The 21,144-nt window shown below is 36.6% G+C and overlaps 1 protein-coding gene across 18 annotated transcripts in view; it reads left to right on the top strand.

The window, feature by feature from the left end:
- PPHLN1 (periphilin 1) overlaps positions 1–21,144 on the top strand; it is a 247,493-nt gene that overhangs the window by 86,412 nt on the left and 139,937 nt on the right. For 15 of the 18 annotated variants that reach the window (XR_006204793.1, XR_006204796.1, XR_006204792.1 and 12 more), the window contains 2 exons: positions 8,721–8,763; positions 11,555–11,646. Coding sequence is in view for 12 of the 18 variants with exons in the window: in XM_042946278.1 (XP_042802212.1) it covers position 8,763; positions 11,555–11,646 (93 nt within the window). In the remaining 6 variants the exon portion in view is untranslated. Of the gene's footprint in view, positions 1–6,797; positions 6,836–8,720; positions 8,764–11,554; positions 11,647–21,144 lie in introns of those variants that run through there. The other 3 variants (XM_042946282.1, XM_042946279.1, XM_042946288.1) reach the window with 3 other exon arrangements.

Raw genomic sequence — 21,144 nt, forward strand, 5'->3', positions numbered from 1 at the left:
CCCTGCCTAACAAATTCTTACATTGTCAACCTCTTTATGGAAATTCTTTTATCTCCTGACCATAACTAACACTTTGCTTTTGCCTTCAGCCCTTTCAGTTGAGCCCTTTTTCTAACACCTGCATTTAAGGTTAAGTGATGGCTCTTGCCATACAGAACTAATTTCGCTTCCTCAGAATATTTTTCCTGCCCCCAGGGTTTTTGTGGAGGTTCTTTTCTCTCTGCAGCATTTGATTTCTCTGACCTTTCTTCTACCTCTTTGTGGAGAATTCCTACACCTGCTAAAGTTTTCAGTTTTCCTTTGACTTTCTCTGAGGAGTATTTTGTAAATGGCGCCCCCCACCCCCCCACCACCGAGAGACTTAGGTACCCTTGCCATGTGCTAAGTGCCCTCAACTTTCCTCATCATAGCACTGAACACATGTATCATATTTAATTGCTTCTCTCTTTGCCTTCTCTACTAAGCTAGGCTGTGGAGGAGGGACTGTTAATTGTCTTGTTAATTTTTGTAACTGGTGCCTAATAGGCAGGTCCGTCCTTCCTTCCTTCCTTCCTTCCTTCCTTCCTTCCTTCCTTCCTTCCTTAAATGTTTATTTATTTTTGAGAGAGAGAGACAGTGAGCATGAGTAGGGGAGGGACACAGAGAGAGGGAGACACAGAATCTGAAACAGACTCCAGGCTCTGAGCTGTCAGCACAGAGCCACACTTGGGGACCTGAGCCGAAGTCAGATGCTTAATTGACTGAGCCACTCAGGTGCCCCCAGGTATTTCTTTGATTGCAGTTGCTGCAGGTAGTCTCAGAAGTCAAGCAGTTGACATGTCCTTTGACTTTAAAATGGAAGAAGCTTTGGAAAGGGGTTGGCTGCTATTTAGCTTCAGCTGATAGTGGCTGTGTGAACGTGATCCCAGTGTTGCCAGAGCATGTAGTTGTTTCAATAACAGTTGGAAACATGGTTTTTAAAAGTGATCTCTGCCAGTTAAGTGTTGTCAATGGAATAAAGTTTTTTTTTTTTTTTTTTTTTTTTTATTTATTTTTTTTGGGACAGAGAGAGACAGAGCATGAACGGGGGAGGGTCAGAGAGAGAGGGAGACACAGAATCGGAAACAGGCTCCAGGCTCCGAGCCATCAGCCCAGAGCCCGACGCGGGGCTCGAACTCATGGACCGTGAGATCGTGACCTGGCTGAAGTCGGACGCTTAACCGACTGCGCCACCCAGGCGAGGAATAAAGTTTTATAGAAAAAAACAAACAAACCTGGGTCACACATGTGTCATGTGGCCTACCAGTCACCAGTTTGGAATCTGCTTTAGTGTTGGTATGGTATAGAAATGGGCTTTGAGGAGAATACTAGATTTTGAGCTGAGTCTTCAAGGATGGTTTGAAGTTGAATGAGAGAATGGAAAGAGGTATTGTATTTTGGAAAATATGTCAAACAGCTCCAGGCTGGTGTGTGTTACTTTGTGGCATAGTGAGGAAGCTGGTATGAATGATCTTTTTGGGGAGAACTGGAGTTTAGGTGAGAGGATAGAAGGATCATATAAAGGACAGAGGAGTTTGGATTTGTTACAGTTAGTTAATGTGAAACAATCTGGATTCTTGATCAGGGAAACTTCAGGTGTGGATGATGTATCAGCAAAGTTAACTGAATATCCCTTTTTAAAGGTGAAATAGAGGGTGAAAGACTAGAAGGAGGCTCATCAGTTAAGACTGATGTGCAGTAAGATTTAGATTTGTAAGCATAGATAGGCAAACATCTGGTATTTTTGTCTACTTGTATAATTTCAGTTACTTGATCATTTACACTGAACAATCAGGAATTTCCTAAGCATTTAATACATTGCAGTGGGGCTTACATAAGAGGTATCCTTAAAGCACTGACTGAAAAGTCAATTGTGAAACTAGTAATGCAGCACTTTAAGTTATATGGTTATTCTGAAACAATCAGTGGTCTCCTTACCTTTAGTCTCTTTCTTCTTTAATCTATTTTGTATACTGCCAGGTCAGTCTTCTGGAATGACATTTTTCTTGCAACTTATTTCTAGACTTAAAAGCCTACAGTGAACTTCTCTAGCTTTTTCCTCTGTTTGAGCATTTAATGCCCTTGAATTTGTTCTGTCTTTGCCTGTTACCTTTGTGAAGCAATGCGATATGGTGGAAGGGGCTTGGGATTTAAAGTTATGCATACATGGGGCGCCTGGGTGGCCCAGTTGGTTGGGCGTCCGACTTTGGCTCAGGTCATGATCTCACGTTTCAGGAGTTCGAGCCCCGCATCGGGCTCTGTGTTGACAGCTCAGAGCTTGGAGCCTTCTTTGGATTCTGTGTCTCTCTCTCTGCCCCTCCCCTTCTCATGTTCTGTCTCTCTCGCTCTTAAAAAATAAATAAGCATAAAAAAAAATAAAAAAAAAAGTTATGCATACTTGACTGATTCCAGGCTTTTGGCTCTGTGATTTGAGCTTTTCAGAGCCTCTGTGCTTTATGTGGGTTAGGAGAGGTAATATCTACTAAAGGGAAGAAAATGAAAGCCTGTTATTCCTGTGCAGGCTTTTTTCCCATTCCTTTATAATGCAAATCTGCTTTGGTCAGTTCCATCTTTCTCAGGCACATCTTCCATAATAATTCCTTTACCTTCTTTCAGATTCTACCATCATACATCCACATTTGAACAGTCTCTCAAGACTTTATTTAACTTGGCTTTTAAAAAAATTTTTTTTCCATATTTGTTTATTTATTTTGAGAGAGAGAGAGAGGGGTGGGGGAGAAAGGGGCAGAGAGAGAAAAGAGAATTCCAGGCAGGATCCATGCTGTCAGTGCAGACCCCAGTGTGGGCTCGAACTCACTATCCATGAGATCATGACCTGAGCCAAGATCCAAGAGTCCAGCGCTTAACCGACTGAGCCACCCAGGCGACACTCTTGGCTTTAACTAACTTTCCTATGCTTCTCTCTCCATGACCACTGAACAGTGATTAATTTTAGTAGATATTTTGCTCTATTTTGACCATGTTAATTGGCATTCGTGTTAGTCTTTTTTTCCACAGACCTTCAATATGTTCAAAAATACATTTTTAATTTAGTTCTGGAGTTTAAAACATTTTTCAATGAAAATAGTATTATCTAATTTTTAGACTCAAGGCAGTCCTTAAGAGCTTCTTGTTTCAATTTAGGGTGTATGGAAAATGTTTACCTTGCTTTAAGGTCAGTGTATGTCATCTTGAGATGAGAGTAGTTTAAGATTTTTGAAAAGTGGAAGTGTTCCATCCCAGGCCACTTATATAGGGATTTCAGAGGACGGGGCCTAAGCATTGGCATTTTTAAAACTCTTTAGATGATTCTTATGTGCAGCCAGTGGTAAGCACTGCTTTAGGTGCTAGAACTAAAGGATTCTCATTGATACCTTTTTCTCAAGAATGAAGTGGCATTAGTGTCATGAGAATTGTGGTAGGAGCCATAATCATAACCTTTTTTTAAGATTTTACTTTTTTAAAAGTAATCTCTATACCCGACATGGGGCCCAAACTCACAACCCTGAGATTAAGAGTCCCATATTCCAATGACTGAGCCATCCAGGTGCCCAGGAACCATAATCTTATAGTGCTCGTTGGAAGTTTTCTGAATACGTGTTTGCCCCACTCCCCAAAACATTTCGTAAGCTGAATGGCATTAAAGAAAGAGGTAATTAATGTTTTGTAAAAGCAAAAATCTTCTTTTGATTTCTTTTGGTTAGTGTAAACAGGTACTGATGTAGGTCTTGGCAAAAGCAAAGTGGCATAAATTGAACTTGAGATAGCAGGGGGAACCTGTAATTAAAAGGTATAAATCAGTATTCAGTTTCCCCAGAATGGCTCATGTGGAGGTCATGAATAATATGTCTTTATTCAGCCAGTATTTAATAAACACCTTTACCCCGCTAAACAACAGGAGTAAGAGAGGCACACAGTCATTGCCTTTGCAGTAGTGTTGAGTTTGAGAGGAAGGAGTGGAAGAAAAGTAAATTGCATATGATGCTATATAGTACTGTCATAGCAAGATACTTCAAGAGGCCCAAAGAAAGAACAACATTGTTCTTTCTGGAGAATATAAGAGAACCTGACATTTAAGTGAATCCTGAAGGAAGAGTAGAGGGTGAATGCAGCTAAGATCTAGGCAGAGGAAAAGCATGCCAAACTGTGGTGGTGAGATTTAGTGGCACACTTACAGAACAAAAACAAGTTTGATAAGTCTGGAGGTTCTGGAGACTATTGGGGAAATGGTGGGGGTGAAGCTAGAAAGGCCGAAGCAAGATCACAAATAAGCCTTTTTTTAAGGTTAGGGTTGAATCCTCATTCAACCCTGGTGGGGACCCACTGAGAGATTTTTAAATCAGATGTCTTACCAGGGTGAGCATTCTGGCTACAATTTCTAGAGTGAAGAAGAAGCAGGTAGACCAGTGTTTTACTACTGGGGAGTCCAGTGGCTAGACTAGGAACATCTGGTATTTATATATTGAGGTGAAAGAAATAATTGGATTTAATGAATAGTTAAATATGAAAAGTTCTGGGTCTTGTGTGATTCGGGTTTCTGATTTGGGCTGTTGGGTACCTGGTGGTGTCATTGACTAAAATGGGGAAGACAGGAGATGAAGCAGGTTTCTGAGAAGTGTGAACCATTGGCATGTTGAATTGCAGATGTCTGTGAGACATCTGCTTGAATGGAGTCAGGATGGAAGTGAAATCATCTATCTAGAGGGGTCATATTACCAGCATTAATAAATTGACTCCATGAACACTGAACACATTGTGCAAATTGTTCTAGGTGCTTAATATTAATCATTGAATAACATAGAGATCCCTGCTTTCATATAGTTCATATTCTTAGTAGCAAGGGACCAATAATATGCATCAGAAATAATTTACATAATATCTTAGATAACTAGTGCGATGATTTAGGGCGGTCTGGTAGACAGGTGACATTAAGAAGGTGAATTTTGAGGGATGAGGAAGTTAACCAGATACCTGGAGAAAAGCATCTAGGTTGGGGTGGGAGTGGGGGTTGGAATTGCCTGTGCAAAGGTCTAATGCTCATCTAGAGTATGAGGTCATATGGGGCTTTTCTATTCACTAACCATGGTTTGCTATTAAAGTAGTTATTAATGAAAATAAAGAGTGAAAGGAATGGGTTTAGAGAGGAGGGAAAGCTATTTTTTTTTATTCTGAGTTTTTTTTTTTTTTTTTTAATTGTGTTTAGGGCCAAAAAGAGCAGTGTGCACAGTTATTCTATAGTTTAAGCTGCTACTAGAACCAGTTTGGATAAGTTGAAAAATTACTGCTACCATAACCAGTTTGGATAAGGTGGAAAATAGATCTAACTGTGGGTTCAAAGTGTGAATGGTTTGACACAAGGATTATTGTCTGTGACTTTGTGTTTTCTCAGTTTCTAGGCTACTATGACCAAATTCCAATCTTCCCTATCCTCTTACCCCTCAACTGAAGTTAACATAATAATGGTTGGCTTAGTGGAGTGTTCTGAGAAAGGTTTATTTCTTTTCTGGATTAAATATACCATGATGGTATATTAAACATACTCTCTAATGAATATGGCATAAGAGAATGCAATTTTTATAATTTAGAACTAGTTCTTAGCAAACTTCTAGATGAAGCTTATGTTCTCCATACTGAATTCTAATTCTGTTCTCTGCCTTATTGTGATATAGAGGGTCCTTCCATTTTTCAGTTCTGTTCTTCAGTTTTCATATCCTTTTGGATCAGAGAACTTTACTGGAGTACTTCTGAGACTCCACTAATGGGAGATTAGTGAAGTGATTACACGGTAAGTAATATGATCACTTCAGTGAGAGCATTTTGTTTAAATTTAGATGATTGGCTTCTAGTTGTGGAATGGGTCAATTTCCTAAATCTGGATAATGTCATAAATAACATATGCTGCTAATCAGAAGGTTGTTGAAAAGATTACCTTTTCTCTTCTCTGTTGTCTTAATTCAAGATTCAGTTTATGACCTATCTTCTTTACTGCCTAATATTATTTCTTTTCTTTTGTATGTAATCCTCAAACTGTGTCTTCTGTTTTGTTTTACTAACAGTACAAGGTTGCATATGGAATATTCTATTTATACTCCTGTTTGCCTAATTATATAGATTTCTTAAGAATAGGGGATGTTTTATAATTTGACATGGGCTTCACCAGTGCTGTTTGAATTTTTGAAGTGTTAAATACTGGTGAATGATAATTATTTTAATCCACCAAGCTGTATTTAGTCTTACCATTTTGTAGTGTTCTACTATTTTTATACTCTTTATTCTGAAAATATATGGTAATTTAGATAATAAAGCATTGTATTCTGATAGTGCTGTTTTGTAAAAACATTAATAGGTATAGTAAGAGTACATCTAAAAACTAGATACCTGTATATTCTGTAAAGAGGTCAATATTTAGCATACTCACCAGTAAGAGATAGCTTTAAAAAATGAAATAATTGTTACAGAAGAGTATAGTCTAATGTTTATATTTAATCATTGTATTACAGACATTTAAGCAATTTATTATTTTTTGTAAAGGAAACGAATTTCCTTTTATAGAATTATTCAATTGTGTATAGTAAGTGAAATTTTAAATTAAGATCTTTCTTTTATTTTTATTTCTTATTTGTTAAATGTTTATATTTATTTATTTTGAGAGAGAGTGCGTGCGCGTGAGAATCCCAAGCAGGCTTCCACTCTGTCAGCCAGCGCAGAGCCCAAGGCGGGGCTCTATCTCACAAACCATGAGATCATGACCTGAGCCGAAATCAAGAGTCAGACACTCAACCGACTGAGCCACCCAGGTGCCCCTCAACTTTTTAAAGTAAAGAGAATTTATTTACTAAACATTTTTACATTTAACTGATTTCGATAGCTCCCTGTAAGATGAATACTCCACTGGGGCATCATCAAACATGGAGTTAAATATGCAAAACTGTTTTAGGATTAACTGTAGGAATTGAAATTATAGTAACATTAGTGCAATGAGTAGCTGTTTCATTGTTGCTGTTTGTTTCTAGTAGAAATTAAGTTTAATATACAGATTGATACCCTACAGAAGTGGTAGTTATATTCAGCAAATTCATCTGGAAGTTTGCCAGATAAATTCATGTTTCTGTTTTTGTCTTTTACTGTGTTAAAATACACATAGAATTTACCATTCTAACCATTAAATATACAATTCATGGGTATTAATAAGTACATTCACATTGTTGCAACCATCACTCCCATCCAACACTTTCATCTTCCCAAACTAAAACAACATACTCATTGAATGGTAAGTTTCTATCAGATAATGTACATTTATTTTGGCTTTTTTCTGCTTCCACTTGATGAGTCATCTCCAGATTTTAGCTTTGATTGATTTTGTTCATATTTAACTCTTTCACAAATACATTTAATTGGTCTCTTGTCTCTTGATGATGTATATTCTAGGCATTCTATTTTGAATTCTTATATTATATTTTTAATTTTGCCTTGTACTTGCTGCTTTGTTTCCAATTTTACTTTCTTTGCTACTTTTTTTTAAGCTTCTGTAAATTGTAGATTGATTAATTAAAGTAGAAATCTTTTGAGGTAATAACAATAAAATTCTATTGTTTGTCTTGTAGACTTCCAGGCAGAAAAAGGAACTAGATCAGGAGTGACCTCTAAATTTAAGACTGTAAAAAAGAACTTTATTTTTGCATGTGGCTAGTGAGCACAAAATTTCTATGTAGCAATTAAATGGGCCTAATCTTTCCAGTAGAGCCACTCCTATCCTTTGAGTTTCTGGTAAAGTGGTAGATAGAGCTACAGGCTTGAGTAGACTTAGATTCCCCACTTTTTTTTTTTTTTTTTTAAGATAAGACTGGTTCATAGATTTGCAATTTCCATCATGATATGCACATTACTTATTTGTTGTTACTGTCTTCATTTTACCTAAACTTGCTCAGTGCACTTTATTTCTTTTGGGGGAAAGTCTTAAAAGTTCTCCATCATGGGAGATTACAGGGTGCAAGTTCTGGAATGAAGTCACAGGAGTAAAAAAGCACAGCATAGAGAATATAGTCAATGACATTGTAATAGTGCTATATGGTGACAGATGGTAGCTACATTTGTGAGCATAACATAATGTGTAATTACCATGTTGTACACCTGAAACTAATGTAATGTTGGGTGTCAACTATCCTCAAATCTAAACAAAAAGTTCTTCATCAAATTTTTATCTAGTAGATATAGTATTTTTTGATGAGTTGATGATTCTTGCCTTGGTTTTGGGATGATTTTTGAACATGGGACTATTTATTGCCAATATAAAACTGTGGGGATTTCCAGATTAAGGATACTAGATTTTTTTTTAATAGGTGAGATATTTTAAAGCCAGCATTCTTAATATTCTAGATGAAAATTGCCTTAAAAATCTCAAGCAGTTCTTTCAAAGATAAGGGTAAGAAAACTGTCCTGCCCAGCTCTGAACTGGCAAAATTAGGAGAATTCTTTTAATATAATTAGGTTATTCTTATGAAACTTGGGTGGCCTCTTGTGGTCAAAATAATCTCTTCTATTTTTAAAAATGTGTTTGAAGGGAGTTCGGCTTACTAATGGTCATACTTTTTTGTTCTTAGGGTTTTATTTATACAAATAATGAAGGGTTAATTATTTTTCTCCATTGGTTGATTTATACAGACACAAATCCTTATGTCTGTATTTTTCCCCCCCTCCTACAGGAGATTGTTGAAAACTTTATATTTGATTCCTGAAAGTACTCAAGTAAGTAGTATAGTAGTTATTCTTACATTTTTTGTGGGAAGCCAGTAATTTTAATATCGTAGTGTTATATCTAGTTAAGAATCTATATAGTATTTCCTTAGAACTCTTGTAGTTTATTTTTGTTTCATTAATTACAGAATCTTACTTTTACTTGTTTTCCTTAAGTTCATTAATTTATATTCATAGTTTTTGCCATCACTTTACATGTTATGCTTATGTTTTTAAATAAAAAAAATTTGTAAAGTTTTATTTTAGTCTGTACCCCACATAGGGCTTGAACTCAAAATCCTGAGATCTAGAGTCACATGTGCCTTCGACTGAGATGCTTATTGAACGATTTCCAAGACCTTTAAATATAGTTCTTTATTTTTGTTATGGGTCATAGGATGTATATAAAACATGCATTGAAAATATTCACCTTCCTATACTCAGCCACCCAGTTCTCCCCAGTGGCAGGCACTGTTCCTTTTCTTGCTTATACTCCCAGAAGTATTCTGTGCACTTGCATATATATTCATACCCTGTCTTTATATTTTCCCAGAGTGGCAGCATATTCAACATACTAATCTGCCCTTTGTTGTTTCTTACTTACCAGTGTATCTCGGCATTCTTTCTATATTATATATGGGGTGACTTTTCTTTGAAATGGCTTGCATAATGATCCTTTATATGAATGTACAACATTTTATTTATTCTGTACCCTCCTGACCATCATTTTAGGTTGCTTTCAGTCTTTGCTGTTCACCTATGGAAGTATACATAGAAGTTGAATTACCAGGTCAAAGCATATGTGCATTTAATATTTAATGTTAATTGCCAGTTTTTTTCCCAGTCTGTACCAAAGTATACTTGTTTCGTTAATATAGGAGAGTGTTGCTTTTCTTACTCTAGTCAAAGGAGTTTGATTTTTGCAGAGCTTTGGGTGAAAATTAGTACTCCATTATAGTTGTCATTTTCATTTTTCTTATTTTGAAGAAAGTTGAGCATCTTTTCAAAAGACTGAGTCATTGTATTTACTCTTTTGTGAACTGACTTCATATCATTTGTGCATTTTTCTTTTGTGTTCATTTTTTTTTCTGTGATTTGGTTTCATCTGTTTGCTGTGATTTCTCCATACTGTCTCTCAAGTAGGATAAATGATGGATTCAGTAAAAGTGGGATAGGTGGAGTAATTTTGACAATTTCTTTTCTTTTTTTTTCAACTTCCAAGCTTCCATCAGGTCTTGTACCTAAAAGATTGGTTACTTTGAAATAACATTCTTAATGACGTCTGATTATGGACCTGGAATTCAGGTTGATTAATGTTAGAGCTAATTTGCGACTTAAGATTTTTCTAGGCATATTGGCATTAGTTCATTTTATTAGGTCTATTTGTATTAGAAAATATTGTAGGTTTGTTTTTACAGAGAAAATTAAGATTGTTTGTACTATGGATAGTGTCAAAAAATACTGCCCTAATCTTTTAGGCTTTGTTTTTTTCTTAGACCATAGAATTCTGTATTGCCAAGATGGGATCTCATCTCTTTTTTCCCCTTTAGAGTTACTACGTCATAAAGAGCCACCAAAAATCTTTTGACATGTATCTTCTCTGAGAAATGTTCCTTCTTCACAACTGTGCGGACTAGAGCTGGACTTGTTGCTCTATTTTCTATGTACTAAAAGGCCCTGAGTTAGTACCAGTCCCATTTTCAGTTCTTGTTCGTGATCATCCTTCTACATATCAGATAGTTCATAGTTCTTGGGTCAGAACCTGCTTCATTTTCTCCTGGTTCTGCCCTGTTAACCATTTCTCATCTACTCTGGTGGTTATTGAGCTGCTGCCCGTGGGCTGCCTGCCTGTTTTTGTAAATAAAAATTTTTTTGGAACATGACCACACTGCTACATTTATATGTATTGTCTATGGCTGCTTTCATATTATAACAGTAGAATTGAGTAGTTATGACAGAGACCTGTGACCTGCAAGGCTGAAAATATTAGTCTGATCCTTTACAAAGAAGTTTGCCAACCACTGATCTATTGTATTGCGATTTCATAGAAATGACCTTCAGGCTATTTCCTGCACCCTTTTCTCATCTTCTTCCTGCATTAGCCCTCCACCCAGAACATATCAGCTCTCAGTCAAAGTAGGAAGCCTCTCTCTGCACCCTAAATGTGAAAAATGTTGATAGAACTTTTAATTTCAAATTTTATGAGAGTGTCTCTGCATTAAAATAAATCTATGGTATTAAAAGCAAAATCGAGAGTGCTCTATTTTGGGGTTTGTTGAGTGTGTTTTTATAGGATTTAACACTTAAAGTTTTTAACACTTTTTTTTGGTTAACCATTTCATTGAACATATAGAGGAGATAAGCTCCAAGACTGTAGAAAAACAAAAAACTTAGTGTTCTAGAAACCATCCACCAAGAAATAGGAGTAGCATTGCTTGCTGATCAGAGTTTTAAGTTATTCAGGAGAATGAATCTTTTCTAATTTTTACTATAAAAATGAAGAAATATTGGGGGTCTTAGGGATCTTTTTACTATAGTTGATGGGAACAGCTCTTTGAAGCTTTAAATAACCTTCAAAATGGAAGGTGGAGCTTTCTATTATATATTTTTTAAAAGAACATTTCAAAATTATTTGGAGGGAGAATTGCCTTAATCATTCTTTTTTTCTTTTGGTCACTTATATTGTTTTCATTAAGTATCTCTGGAAAATACTGGTTGGAAAATAACTACTTGTTTTTTTAAATCTTCTCTACTACTTCCTAAAAACATAAAAACTGTAATTCTTTGGTTCCTTTTTGTTTAGTGGCTTACAGAAGAGATGAAATGTGGTCTGAGGGACGATATGACTATGAAAGACTTCCGAGAGAACGAGTACCGCCTCGAAGTCACCCCAGTGTAAGTTGCTAATGATGTAGAATAATTCGCAACCTAGTATGGAAGTGAATTTTGTACACCAAAGCTTGGCCTCCTAACAAAATCTTTAAGTGCCAAAAATTTACCAGTTTAGGTTGAAATATAGACACATTAAGTTTATCTTTTAAAAGTTAAAAGTTTGAAAATAAAAGGCAATATTTCATTTATATAGATTTCTAAATATGGAAATAAATTTCTAAAATGGAAAGTTTTTATATTGAATTGAATTTGTGAAGAAAATGGAGGTTTTATAAAGGTAGACCATCAGTTAATGAAGGAGTATTTGAGCATCTGCTCCTACTCTTAGCTGTCACCTATTTTTCTTTATTCCTAAAAATGTTTGCGAATTGGAAACATTAAAAAGTGAAATTAAAAAGTAGGGGCAGCTCAGCGGCAGGCAGGCAGCTTCTGGTGTACTGTCCTACTGTTTGTCTCTTTGTTGCTCTGGGAATTGGGAAGTTTTAATGAGACCTTTTCTCAAGGAGCTTGCTATTTTGCTTATTATTGTATTCCCAGCACCATCTAGTACCTGGCACATAGTAGGAGCTCAGTGTTTATTGAATGAATATATGTACTCTTTCCCCAAAATCCTCTGCAGAGACCCAAAGGAAGGTTTGTAGAAGGTCAAGAAGCTGTCAGTCTTAAACTTTTGCACAGGCACATTCTAAGCATCAGGGGATTTGGGTTGTGGTGATGGTATGTAGATATATTATGGATCCATTATACACTATCATAGGGAACAAATATTTGTTTATATGTTGTTTTTTTACTTCTATATTTGAAGTAAATCTTACAACCTATTTAGATTGGTAATGTCACATTCAGCATTGTCATTTGGCCTCAATTATAGCGTAGGTGGGGGTTGATCTAAAATGATGAAAGATGGGCTCTTTGGCTTTTGGCTTGGAGGAGGTGAAGGTGCAGTTGTCCTAAATCTGGGTTCATCCTGACCCCAGTTGCCTCCACCATGCTGCCAAAGTTTGAGATTCCAGTCCCAAAGTGATCAAAGTGTATACCTGAGGTGCATCAGTGGGGAAGTTGGTACCATGTCTGCCCTGGTCCCCAAGATCAGCCCCCTGCGTCTGTCTCCAGTAAAGGTTGGTGATGACATCACCACGGTAACCCGTGATTAGAAGGGTCTGAGGATTACAGTGAAACTGACCATTCGGAGCAGAAAGGCCCAGATTGAATTGGTATCTTCTGCCTCTGTCCTAATTATCAAAGCTGTCAAGCAATCACCAAGAGACAGAAGCAGAAAAACATTAAGCACGGTGGAAATACCACTTTTGATGAGATTGTCGACATTGCCTGACAGATGCAGCACCCATCTTTAGCCAGAGAACTCTCTGGGACCATTAAAGAGATCCTGGGAACTGGCCAATCTGTGGGCTGCAGTGCTGATGGCTGGAAGACTCATGACATCATAGATGATATCAATAGTGGTACAGTGGAATGCCAGCTAGTTAAGAACTACAAAGAAAAATATTTCAATAAAGGATCATTTGACAACCAAAAAAAGAAAAAAAAAAAGATAAAAGATTGACAAGATGAAGAGGCCTACCATATTTCAGAATGGGTTGACTTAATTATTACCGTATGTCATTTCTTTGCAAGTTTTGTTTTTTTTTTTTTTTTTTTTTTAATGTTTGTTTATTTTTGAGAAAGCACACTAACGTGAGCCGGGAGGGACTGAGAGAGGAAGACAAAGGATCCAAAACAGGCTGCTCTGTGCTGAGCCTGATGCAGGGCTCAAACTCAGGAATTGTGAGATCATGACCTAAGCTGAAGTCAGATGCTCAACCTACTGAGCCAACCAGACACCCCTCCAGGTTTATTTATAGTTAAATTCTTTTCAACTTGATAAAATTACCTTATAGTTTACCTAGAAAAACAAACAAGTAATAGAGATAAACATGTGAGACTAATGCAGGGATGGGAAAAGGGATGACTTTAGAAAAAAAAATTCTTAGGACCCCTACCTTTTCAAGGATATATCCCACTAGGAATTTGTATTTCAAGGATACTTAAAAGAATTTTCTGTGTGATTATGTCACCAACTGGATATATGGATGGATTTGTTTTAGTTTGTTTTCAATTTTGAGGAATTGCTTTTTTTTTCCTTAATGTAACACATGACTCCAAATGATAAAATCAGGTTCATTTAGAGAGGGGATTATTTTTTTTTATTTTTATTTTTTTTTTAGTTTATTTTGCGTGAGAGAGAACATGTGCACGAATGGGGGAGGGACAGCGGGAGAAGGGGAGAGATAGAATCCCAAGCAGGCTCTGCACTGACAGTGCGGGACTTGAATTCATGATCATGACCTGAGCTGAAATGCCACCCAGGAGCCCCAAGAGAGGGGATGACTTTTAAATGGTAACTTACTATAATTACCTGTAACTAGTTCTTGCTAGTTTTATATATAAACTTCTTAATCTTCAAAATAATTCTGAGTGTTGAACGGTACAACATTTATAGAACTCAATGGAATGTTTTAGGAGACGTAAAATGTAGGCAGAGGTTTATATACAGAATCTCTGAAGGAAAGGGAAAGAAAAGCAAAAATGTTGGGATCTCATCAAGATAAAAAGCTGCATAGCAAAGGAAATCAACAAAACTAAAAGGCAACTGATGGAATGGGAGAAGATATTTGGAAATGACATAGCAGATAAAGGGCTAATATCAAAAATCTATAAAGAACTTACCAAACTCAACACCCAAAAAACAAATAATCCAGTGAAGAAATGGGCAGAAGACATGAATAGACACTTTTCCAAAGAAGACATCTAGATGGCTAACAGATGGATGAAAGGATGCTCAACATCCTTTCGCTCATCATCAGGGAATTACGTGTCAAAACCACAATGAGATACCACCTCACACCAGTCAGAGTGGCTAAAATTAACAACTCAGGCAACAACGGGTGTTGGTGAGGATGTGGATAAAGGGGAGCCCTCTTGCACTGTTGGTGGGAATACAAACTGGCGCAGCTGCTCTGGAAAACAGTGGAGGTTCCTCAAAAAATTAAAAATAGAATTACCCTACGACCAGCAATTGCACTACTAAGAATTTATCCAAAGGGTGTAGGAGTGCTGATTCAAAGGGTCGCATGCACCCCAGCGTTTATAGCCATGCTATCAACAATAGTCAAATTATGGAAAGAGCGCAAATGTCCATCAACTGATGAATGGATAAAGATGTGGTGTATATATATATATATATATATATATATATATATATATATATATATACACAATGGAATATTACTCTGGTGATGAAAAAGAATGAAATCTTCCCATTTGCCACAATGTGGATGGAACTGGAGGGTATTATGCTAAGCAAAATAGGTCAGATAAAGATATCACATGATTTCACTCCTATGTGGAATTTGAGAAAATTAGCAGATGATAATAAGGGAAGGGAAGGAAAAGTAAGATAAAAACAGAGAGGGAGGCAAACTATAAGAGACTCTTAAATACAGAGAACAAACTGAGGATTGATGGCGGTGGGGAAAATGGATGATGGGCATTAAGGAGAGGGCACTTTTTGGGATGAGCACTGGGTGTTATATGTAAATGATGAATCACTGGGTTCTATGCCTGAAGCCAAGATTACACTGTATGTTAACTAAGCTGAGAAAAATGTAATTTCAGACAATAGTGGGAAATATTTGTGATCATACATGGAAAAAGTTGTGATATAAAATGTTTATTACACCATTCTGCATTATATATGCATGCTGTGTTATAGAACACACTGCAGTGAGGGGCGCCTGGGTGGCTCAGTCGGTTAAGCCTCCGACTTCAGCTCAGGTCACGATCTCGCGGTCCGTGAGTTCGAGCCCCGCATCGGGCTCTGGGCTGATGGCTCAGAGCCTGGAGCCTGCTTCCGATTCTGTGTCTCCCTCTCTCTCTGCCCCTCCCCTGTTCATGCTCTGTCTCTCTCTGTCTCAAAAATAAATAAAACCTTTAAAAAAAAAAAAAAAAAACACACTGCAGTGGAAGTTGGCTTAAAGACTGGAGGCAGAGGGACCTGCCAGGAGGCTGTAGGCTATTGCCAGGCAGGGGGATTCCTTTAAACCAGTCCTGGTTTAAACCAAGTGGGAGAGCAGTGAGTTTTAAGATAGGAATAATCCATTTATCAGTGTCCTAAGATCAATAAGAAGGGTGCTTCAGATCTCTAGTTAGGTCATTGTGTGATAATGGATTTGAGAAAGTTCATACCTAATAGCCTTTGTTTTCTCCTAGGATAAGGTAGAGGGAGACTTGAGGCCACACTGAATTTGGGATAGCCATTGTTGGTATCTCTTCACAAGAGGTGTTTAAAAAGACTTTTGATGATGGAGCAGTGAGCTTGTGCACTGTAAATTATAGGGGTACCAGTCTACAGGAATGTGCACTTTATTACCTAAGTAGCCCAGTTTAGGAGTGGAGAAAGCAGGTTGTTGTATTGATTTAAGATTGCACAATGAGTGGTAGACACAGAAAGATGAGAATATTGAAGGTTCTGACTCAGAATTATTGAGGTAATATGTGTAATGGGCTGTTTCAGAAAGGAACTAAGGCTGTGAGAGGGATAGTGGATTGAAAGAAGTGAGGGGTTGAGGGACAGGAAAAGCTCAGTGAGGTTGAACACCAGAGAATGACAGAAAGATAGACAATTGGTATTTGGAGTGTGGAGTTTCCAAGAAAGGACAGTTCTGGATAATTAAAGTTCAGTGGATGGTGGTGGGAATAGAGGGTGGGTGAAGGTTATTGGAGTTGAGATCAGAAAAACTTGGATGCTAGATTTTGGATCAGTGATTTCTCAGTCTTCACCATACATTGAAGTCACCCAAAGAGCTGGGTGACATAAATACTGGGCCCCATCCAGATAATTAAGCCCTAATCTTGCAGGTAGGATCTGAACGTCAGTGTTGTGTAAAGGTTCATCAGGTGACTCTTATGCAGAGCTAAGAAATGCAGATTGTAGGTGAACACTGAAGTTGCTGATGATGACAGGAGTTTAGGTAAAAATGATAGGTTATGGAAGTTCTCAATGGATGAGGATATCGTAGTAAAAGTAAACAAATTCAAACATTTTCATTTTTATATAATTTATGTGTATAAATGTGAAACAGACTTCTTTATAAAATAACTTCATCAGCAGGAAGCAGATATGTTTTATACCACAAGTGCATTTAAAATCAGACTAGAGGTACTCACTCAACTGTCTCTAAGTGCCTAAAGGTAAATCTGACTTTCCTAAATTCTCTGGCTACTTGGTTCCTCCTAGAGGGGGAGAAACCTAGATTGCCTTTCTCCTGAGGGCACAGAAACTGCCCAGACCTTTTATAGCCTCATTCCTTTCCTTTTTTGAAAAAAAAATCTTAATTCCATTAGATTGGTCCCTATATTCCCCCAATCAATCTCTCCTAGTTTATAAATTCTTCTGTATTCCCACATCTCCTTCCTCAAGACTCATATACTTTTATTGGTGAACTTGGTCTTATTTTGGTTAGAAATTTAAAGCCTTCCCATCCCTTCATTTTATGTGCCTTTGATGGCTCTTGGAAATTATCCCTTTGCCTTCTATGTTACACCTACATTTTAGTTAAATCACAGTTTCTTAAACTTTTTGGTGCCATGGATCCATTTAACAGTCTGGTGAAGCCTATGGATCCCTTTTTTAGAGTAGCGTTTTTATTTTTTTATTTTTATTTTTTTTATTTAAAAAAAATTTTTTTTTTAACGTTTATTTACTTTTGAGACAGAGAGAGACAGAGCATGAACGGGGGAGGAGCAGAGAGAGAGGGAGACACAGAATCGGAAGCAGGCTCCAGGCTCTGGGCCATCAGCCCAGAGCCTGACGCGGGGCTCGAACTCACGGACCGTGATATCGTGACCTGAGCTGAAGTCGGACGCTTAACCGACTGAGCCACCCAGGTGCCCCTAGAGTAGCGTTTTTAAAACTGTAAAATGAAATACACAGAGTTAAAGGACTTCTATTTGAATATATTTGAATATTTCAATATTTACATGTATATTTGAATATTTCTCAAACTATTAAAAAGCAAATTTGTGATGTAGTAAGATGTACTTTAGTAGGTCAATAAATATTAAGAGTTAGGTGAGGTTTCATTACTATATTTTCAAAATAATGAGAATAAATAGATTTTGAGGTATCTGCAACAGCTATGACATGATATGAAAATATCTGTGATTTCTGTTAAGTGATGAAGCCATAGGTAATTGCTATTATTTGGTTTTTTGTTGCTGCATTTGGGTGAAAAAAGTAATTTTATATTCATATATGATTTCAAGGACCTGCTAAATCCTTAGGCTAGAAAAGCGTTTGATAAATTACACTGGAACAGAAATATAAGTCAGTAAAGTTATAATTCCTGACTTTGGAGCTAATAATATAACTTATTTAAAGCTTAAAAATATTTGCTTACAAAACAGAGATCATCTTATGTTATTTTAAAAATCATATTGGTATATCACTGATTTGTACAAGAATGTTCACAAGCAGCATTGTTCATAAAAGCTCAAATTGGCCACAATCTGATGTCTAACAATGGAATAGATAAATTAATTGTGTAGGTTACACAGCAGTGAGAATGAATGGACCTGAATGGACCAATGCAAAAGCAGCAACATGTAGGAACCTCACAAACATCCTACTGAAAGAAAGAAGCTAAATATAAGAGTATATATCCTGTATTTCCTGTTCCATAGTTTTAGAATAGGCAGAATTCACCAATAAAGTGGTTACTTTTGGAAGAGGAAAGTAGTGACTGGGACAAAGCACAGGAAGGCTTTTGCTGTACTAAGGGTGTTTAGTTTTTTGAAACGGGTGGTAGTTACACAGTGTGATTACCTTGTGAAAATTTATCCAGAAGTACATTTATGATTTGTACACATTTTGTATGTGTGTCATACTTTCGTAAAAACTTAAGTTTTGAAAAGGCAGATTATTATTTTTTTCTAAATATAAAACTGATTAATCCTTTAAAAAGTGGGAACTCCCTATCATTAGTGGCTGGGAAAAAGGAAAGTAATGTCTTTTATTTTGTATATTTGGATTCTTTTCTCTAATAGAAAAGCAAGTTTACTGTATTTCTTTTTTTCTCATTACTCTCATTTACTCACCAATATTCAACTATAAACATTTGATGAAAACATGCTTTATTGTATATCCATCTATCTGTCCTTTATCCGTCTATTTAATCCATCTAATTTTTTGAAATATTTCAGAGCAAACTGGCCAACAGTATGTATGCTTTTCATTAACTACATGGATATTCATATCATTAAAGTGCAATATTTTTTTCAACTTTTTCTAAATGTGAAAATTACACATGTGAAACGTAAAATCTTAAGTGTTCATTTGCTGAGTTTCGATTTAGTAACGTTCCTTTGTGTATGCCCTAGGAGGTGTTTTCCTTTTTTGGCTGACAGAATTGCAAGAACTTTCTTTTTGTTGTCATTATTTCCAGAGAGGAAGGATCAGTTCTTGGCTACATTCTGTAACACTGTGTCCTTATTTTCTGGGGCAGTTCCAATTTCAGATATCTGACCCATTATTCCCCAAAGCCATTGAAATCCAAAAAACACCAATATTTCTTTGAAAATTCAATGAGTGAATTAAATGAATAGTTACTGAAATGCATGTCACAAAAATACGAGGGATCAGAGTGAGGGAATCTCAAGCTTTTGAAAGAAGTCCACCAGCCTGTGTAGTAGAGTTTTTTAGGTATGTGTGGTTTGTGTGGTACTTTTCTAGTAAAAAAACATGTGATGCCAGAAGTAACATAAAATTGATACAACACAGTAGAACGTGTATCAGGTGTGTAGTGCTTACTATGTGCCAAGTGCTGTTCCAGGTGCTGGGAATAGAGCAGTGAATTAAGACCAAGGTGTCTGTGCCCATGAAGCTTGCATTCATACTAAGTTGATTGTTTTGGGCAGTAATGGCATGATTATTTACATGCTGTCATGTTTAGTTTGCTGGTAGTTTTGTGTGTTTTAGTTGCTTTTTACTTTCTTATAAGGACATATATCACAGATATAAAAGTAGACAAAATAACAAAATGAACTCCCCATGGACAAATCATCCAAAGTGGCAGTTACCAGCTTTTGGTCCATCTTGTTTTGTCTGTGCCTTCCCCAGTTTCTTTTCTCCCAGATTATTTTGAAGTAAATCCAAGATACCCTATTTCAAATGTAAATAAATATTTTAGTGTGTGTCTCCAAATGATAAAGATGCTTAAGAGGAGTTGCTTGTCTATTAAAATTTTTCCTTTAAATGTTTTTTGTTAGACTTTGTGCCAAGTATTGTAATCACATTGGAAACGTTTTTAATGTTTGTTTATTTTTCAGAGAGAGGTAGAGAGAGGGACAGTGTGTGAGTGGGGGAGGGGCAGAGAGAGAGGGAGACACAGAATCAGAAGCAGGTTCCAGGCTCTGAGCTGTCAGTATAGCTCCTGAGGCAGGGCTCGAACTCATGAACCTTGAGATCATGACCTGAGCTGAAGTCCGAGGCTTAACCATCTGAGCCACTGAGGCACCCCTGACATTGGAAAACTTTTTAAAGAAACATGTTAATCCTCATGATTTGCCCCGTTAGTAAAGAGACTAAACATTAGTGTGGGAAATTTGACATTAAATATTGAATGAAACAAAACTTGGTGCTCTTACTTACTGAAATGAAAGTGTTACTCATAAGAGGTGGTAGTTCTATTAAATTGGAATTTATAGCAAATTAAGAAATAATTGCTTATTTCGTAACAAAACACAATCACCATTTCAGACTTAAAAATTGCAAAACTAAGTTGATAAGTATCTTAACCTGCTCAAATTTTCATTAGCACAAGCAAAATTTTCATTTTGCACAAGCAAAAAATGAACAATCCTTATTTCAGAAACTCAGAAGCCCTAATGGTAGGAATCGTTTTACCCCCTAGATAGGGACCTATGTGAATGTGTAAATTTCTTAGACCTATAACTTCTCAAAAAAGTATATATATGCAAGTTGTTGCTTTCTACATCCTGTGAGAATAGATCATGATTGAGTAAAATAGGCTTAAAAATTTTTTTTAATGAGTTACGTATACTTTTTAATTTTGGTCTTACTGATCATAACATTAACACTGATTTTGGAGGGGCAAATCTGATAGAATTTTAAACATATTTTTGGAAATTTTAGTAACAGCCATAGAAAATTGGTACATGGTATAAATATGCAACAATTGAATTGATATGGTCTGATCTTTTTAATGGGGCACTGTACAAATTTTTATAATGAACTGAAGCAACGAAAATTGATTTCATTGAGGTAAATTCAGATTATATGTCCAAACTCAAGATTTGAAATACCTGCATTTTATTTTTTGAAAATTTTTTTTATGTATTTTGAGAGAGAGAGAGAGAGAAGGAGCAAGTGCACGCGAGTGGGCAGAGGGGCAGTGAGAGAGGAGAGACAGAATCCCAAACAGG

The sequence above is a fragment of the Panthera leo genome, chromosome B4, assembly GCF_018350215.1.
Source record: "Panthera leo isolate Ple1 chromosome B4, P.leo_Ple1_pat1.1, whole genome shotgun sequence".
In the NCBI taxonomy this organism is placed as follows: Eukaryota; Metazoa; Chordata; class Mammalia; order Carnivora; family Felidae; genus Panthera; species Panthera leo.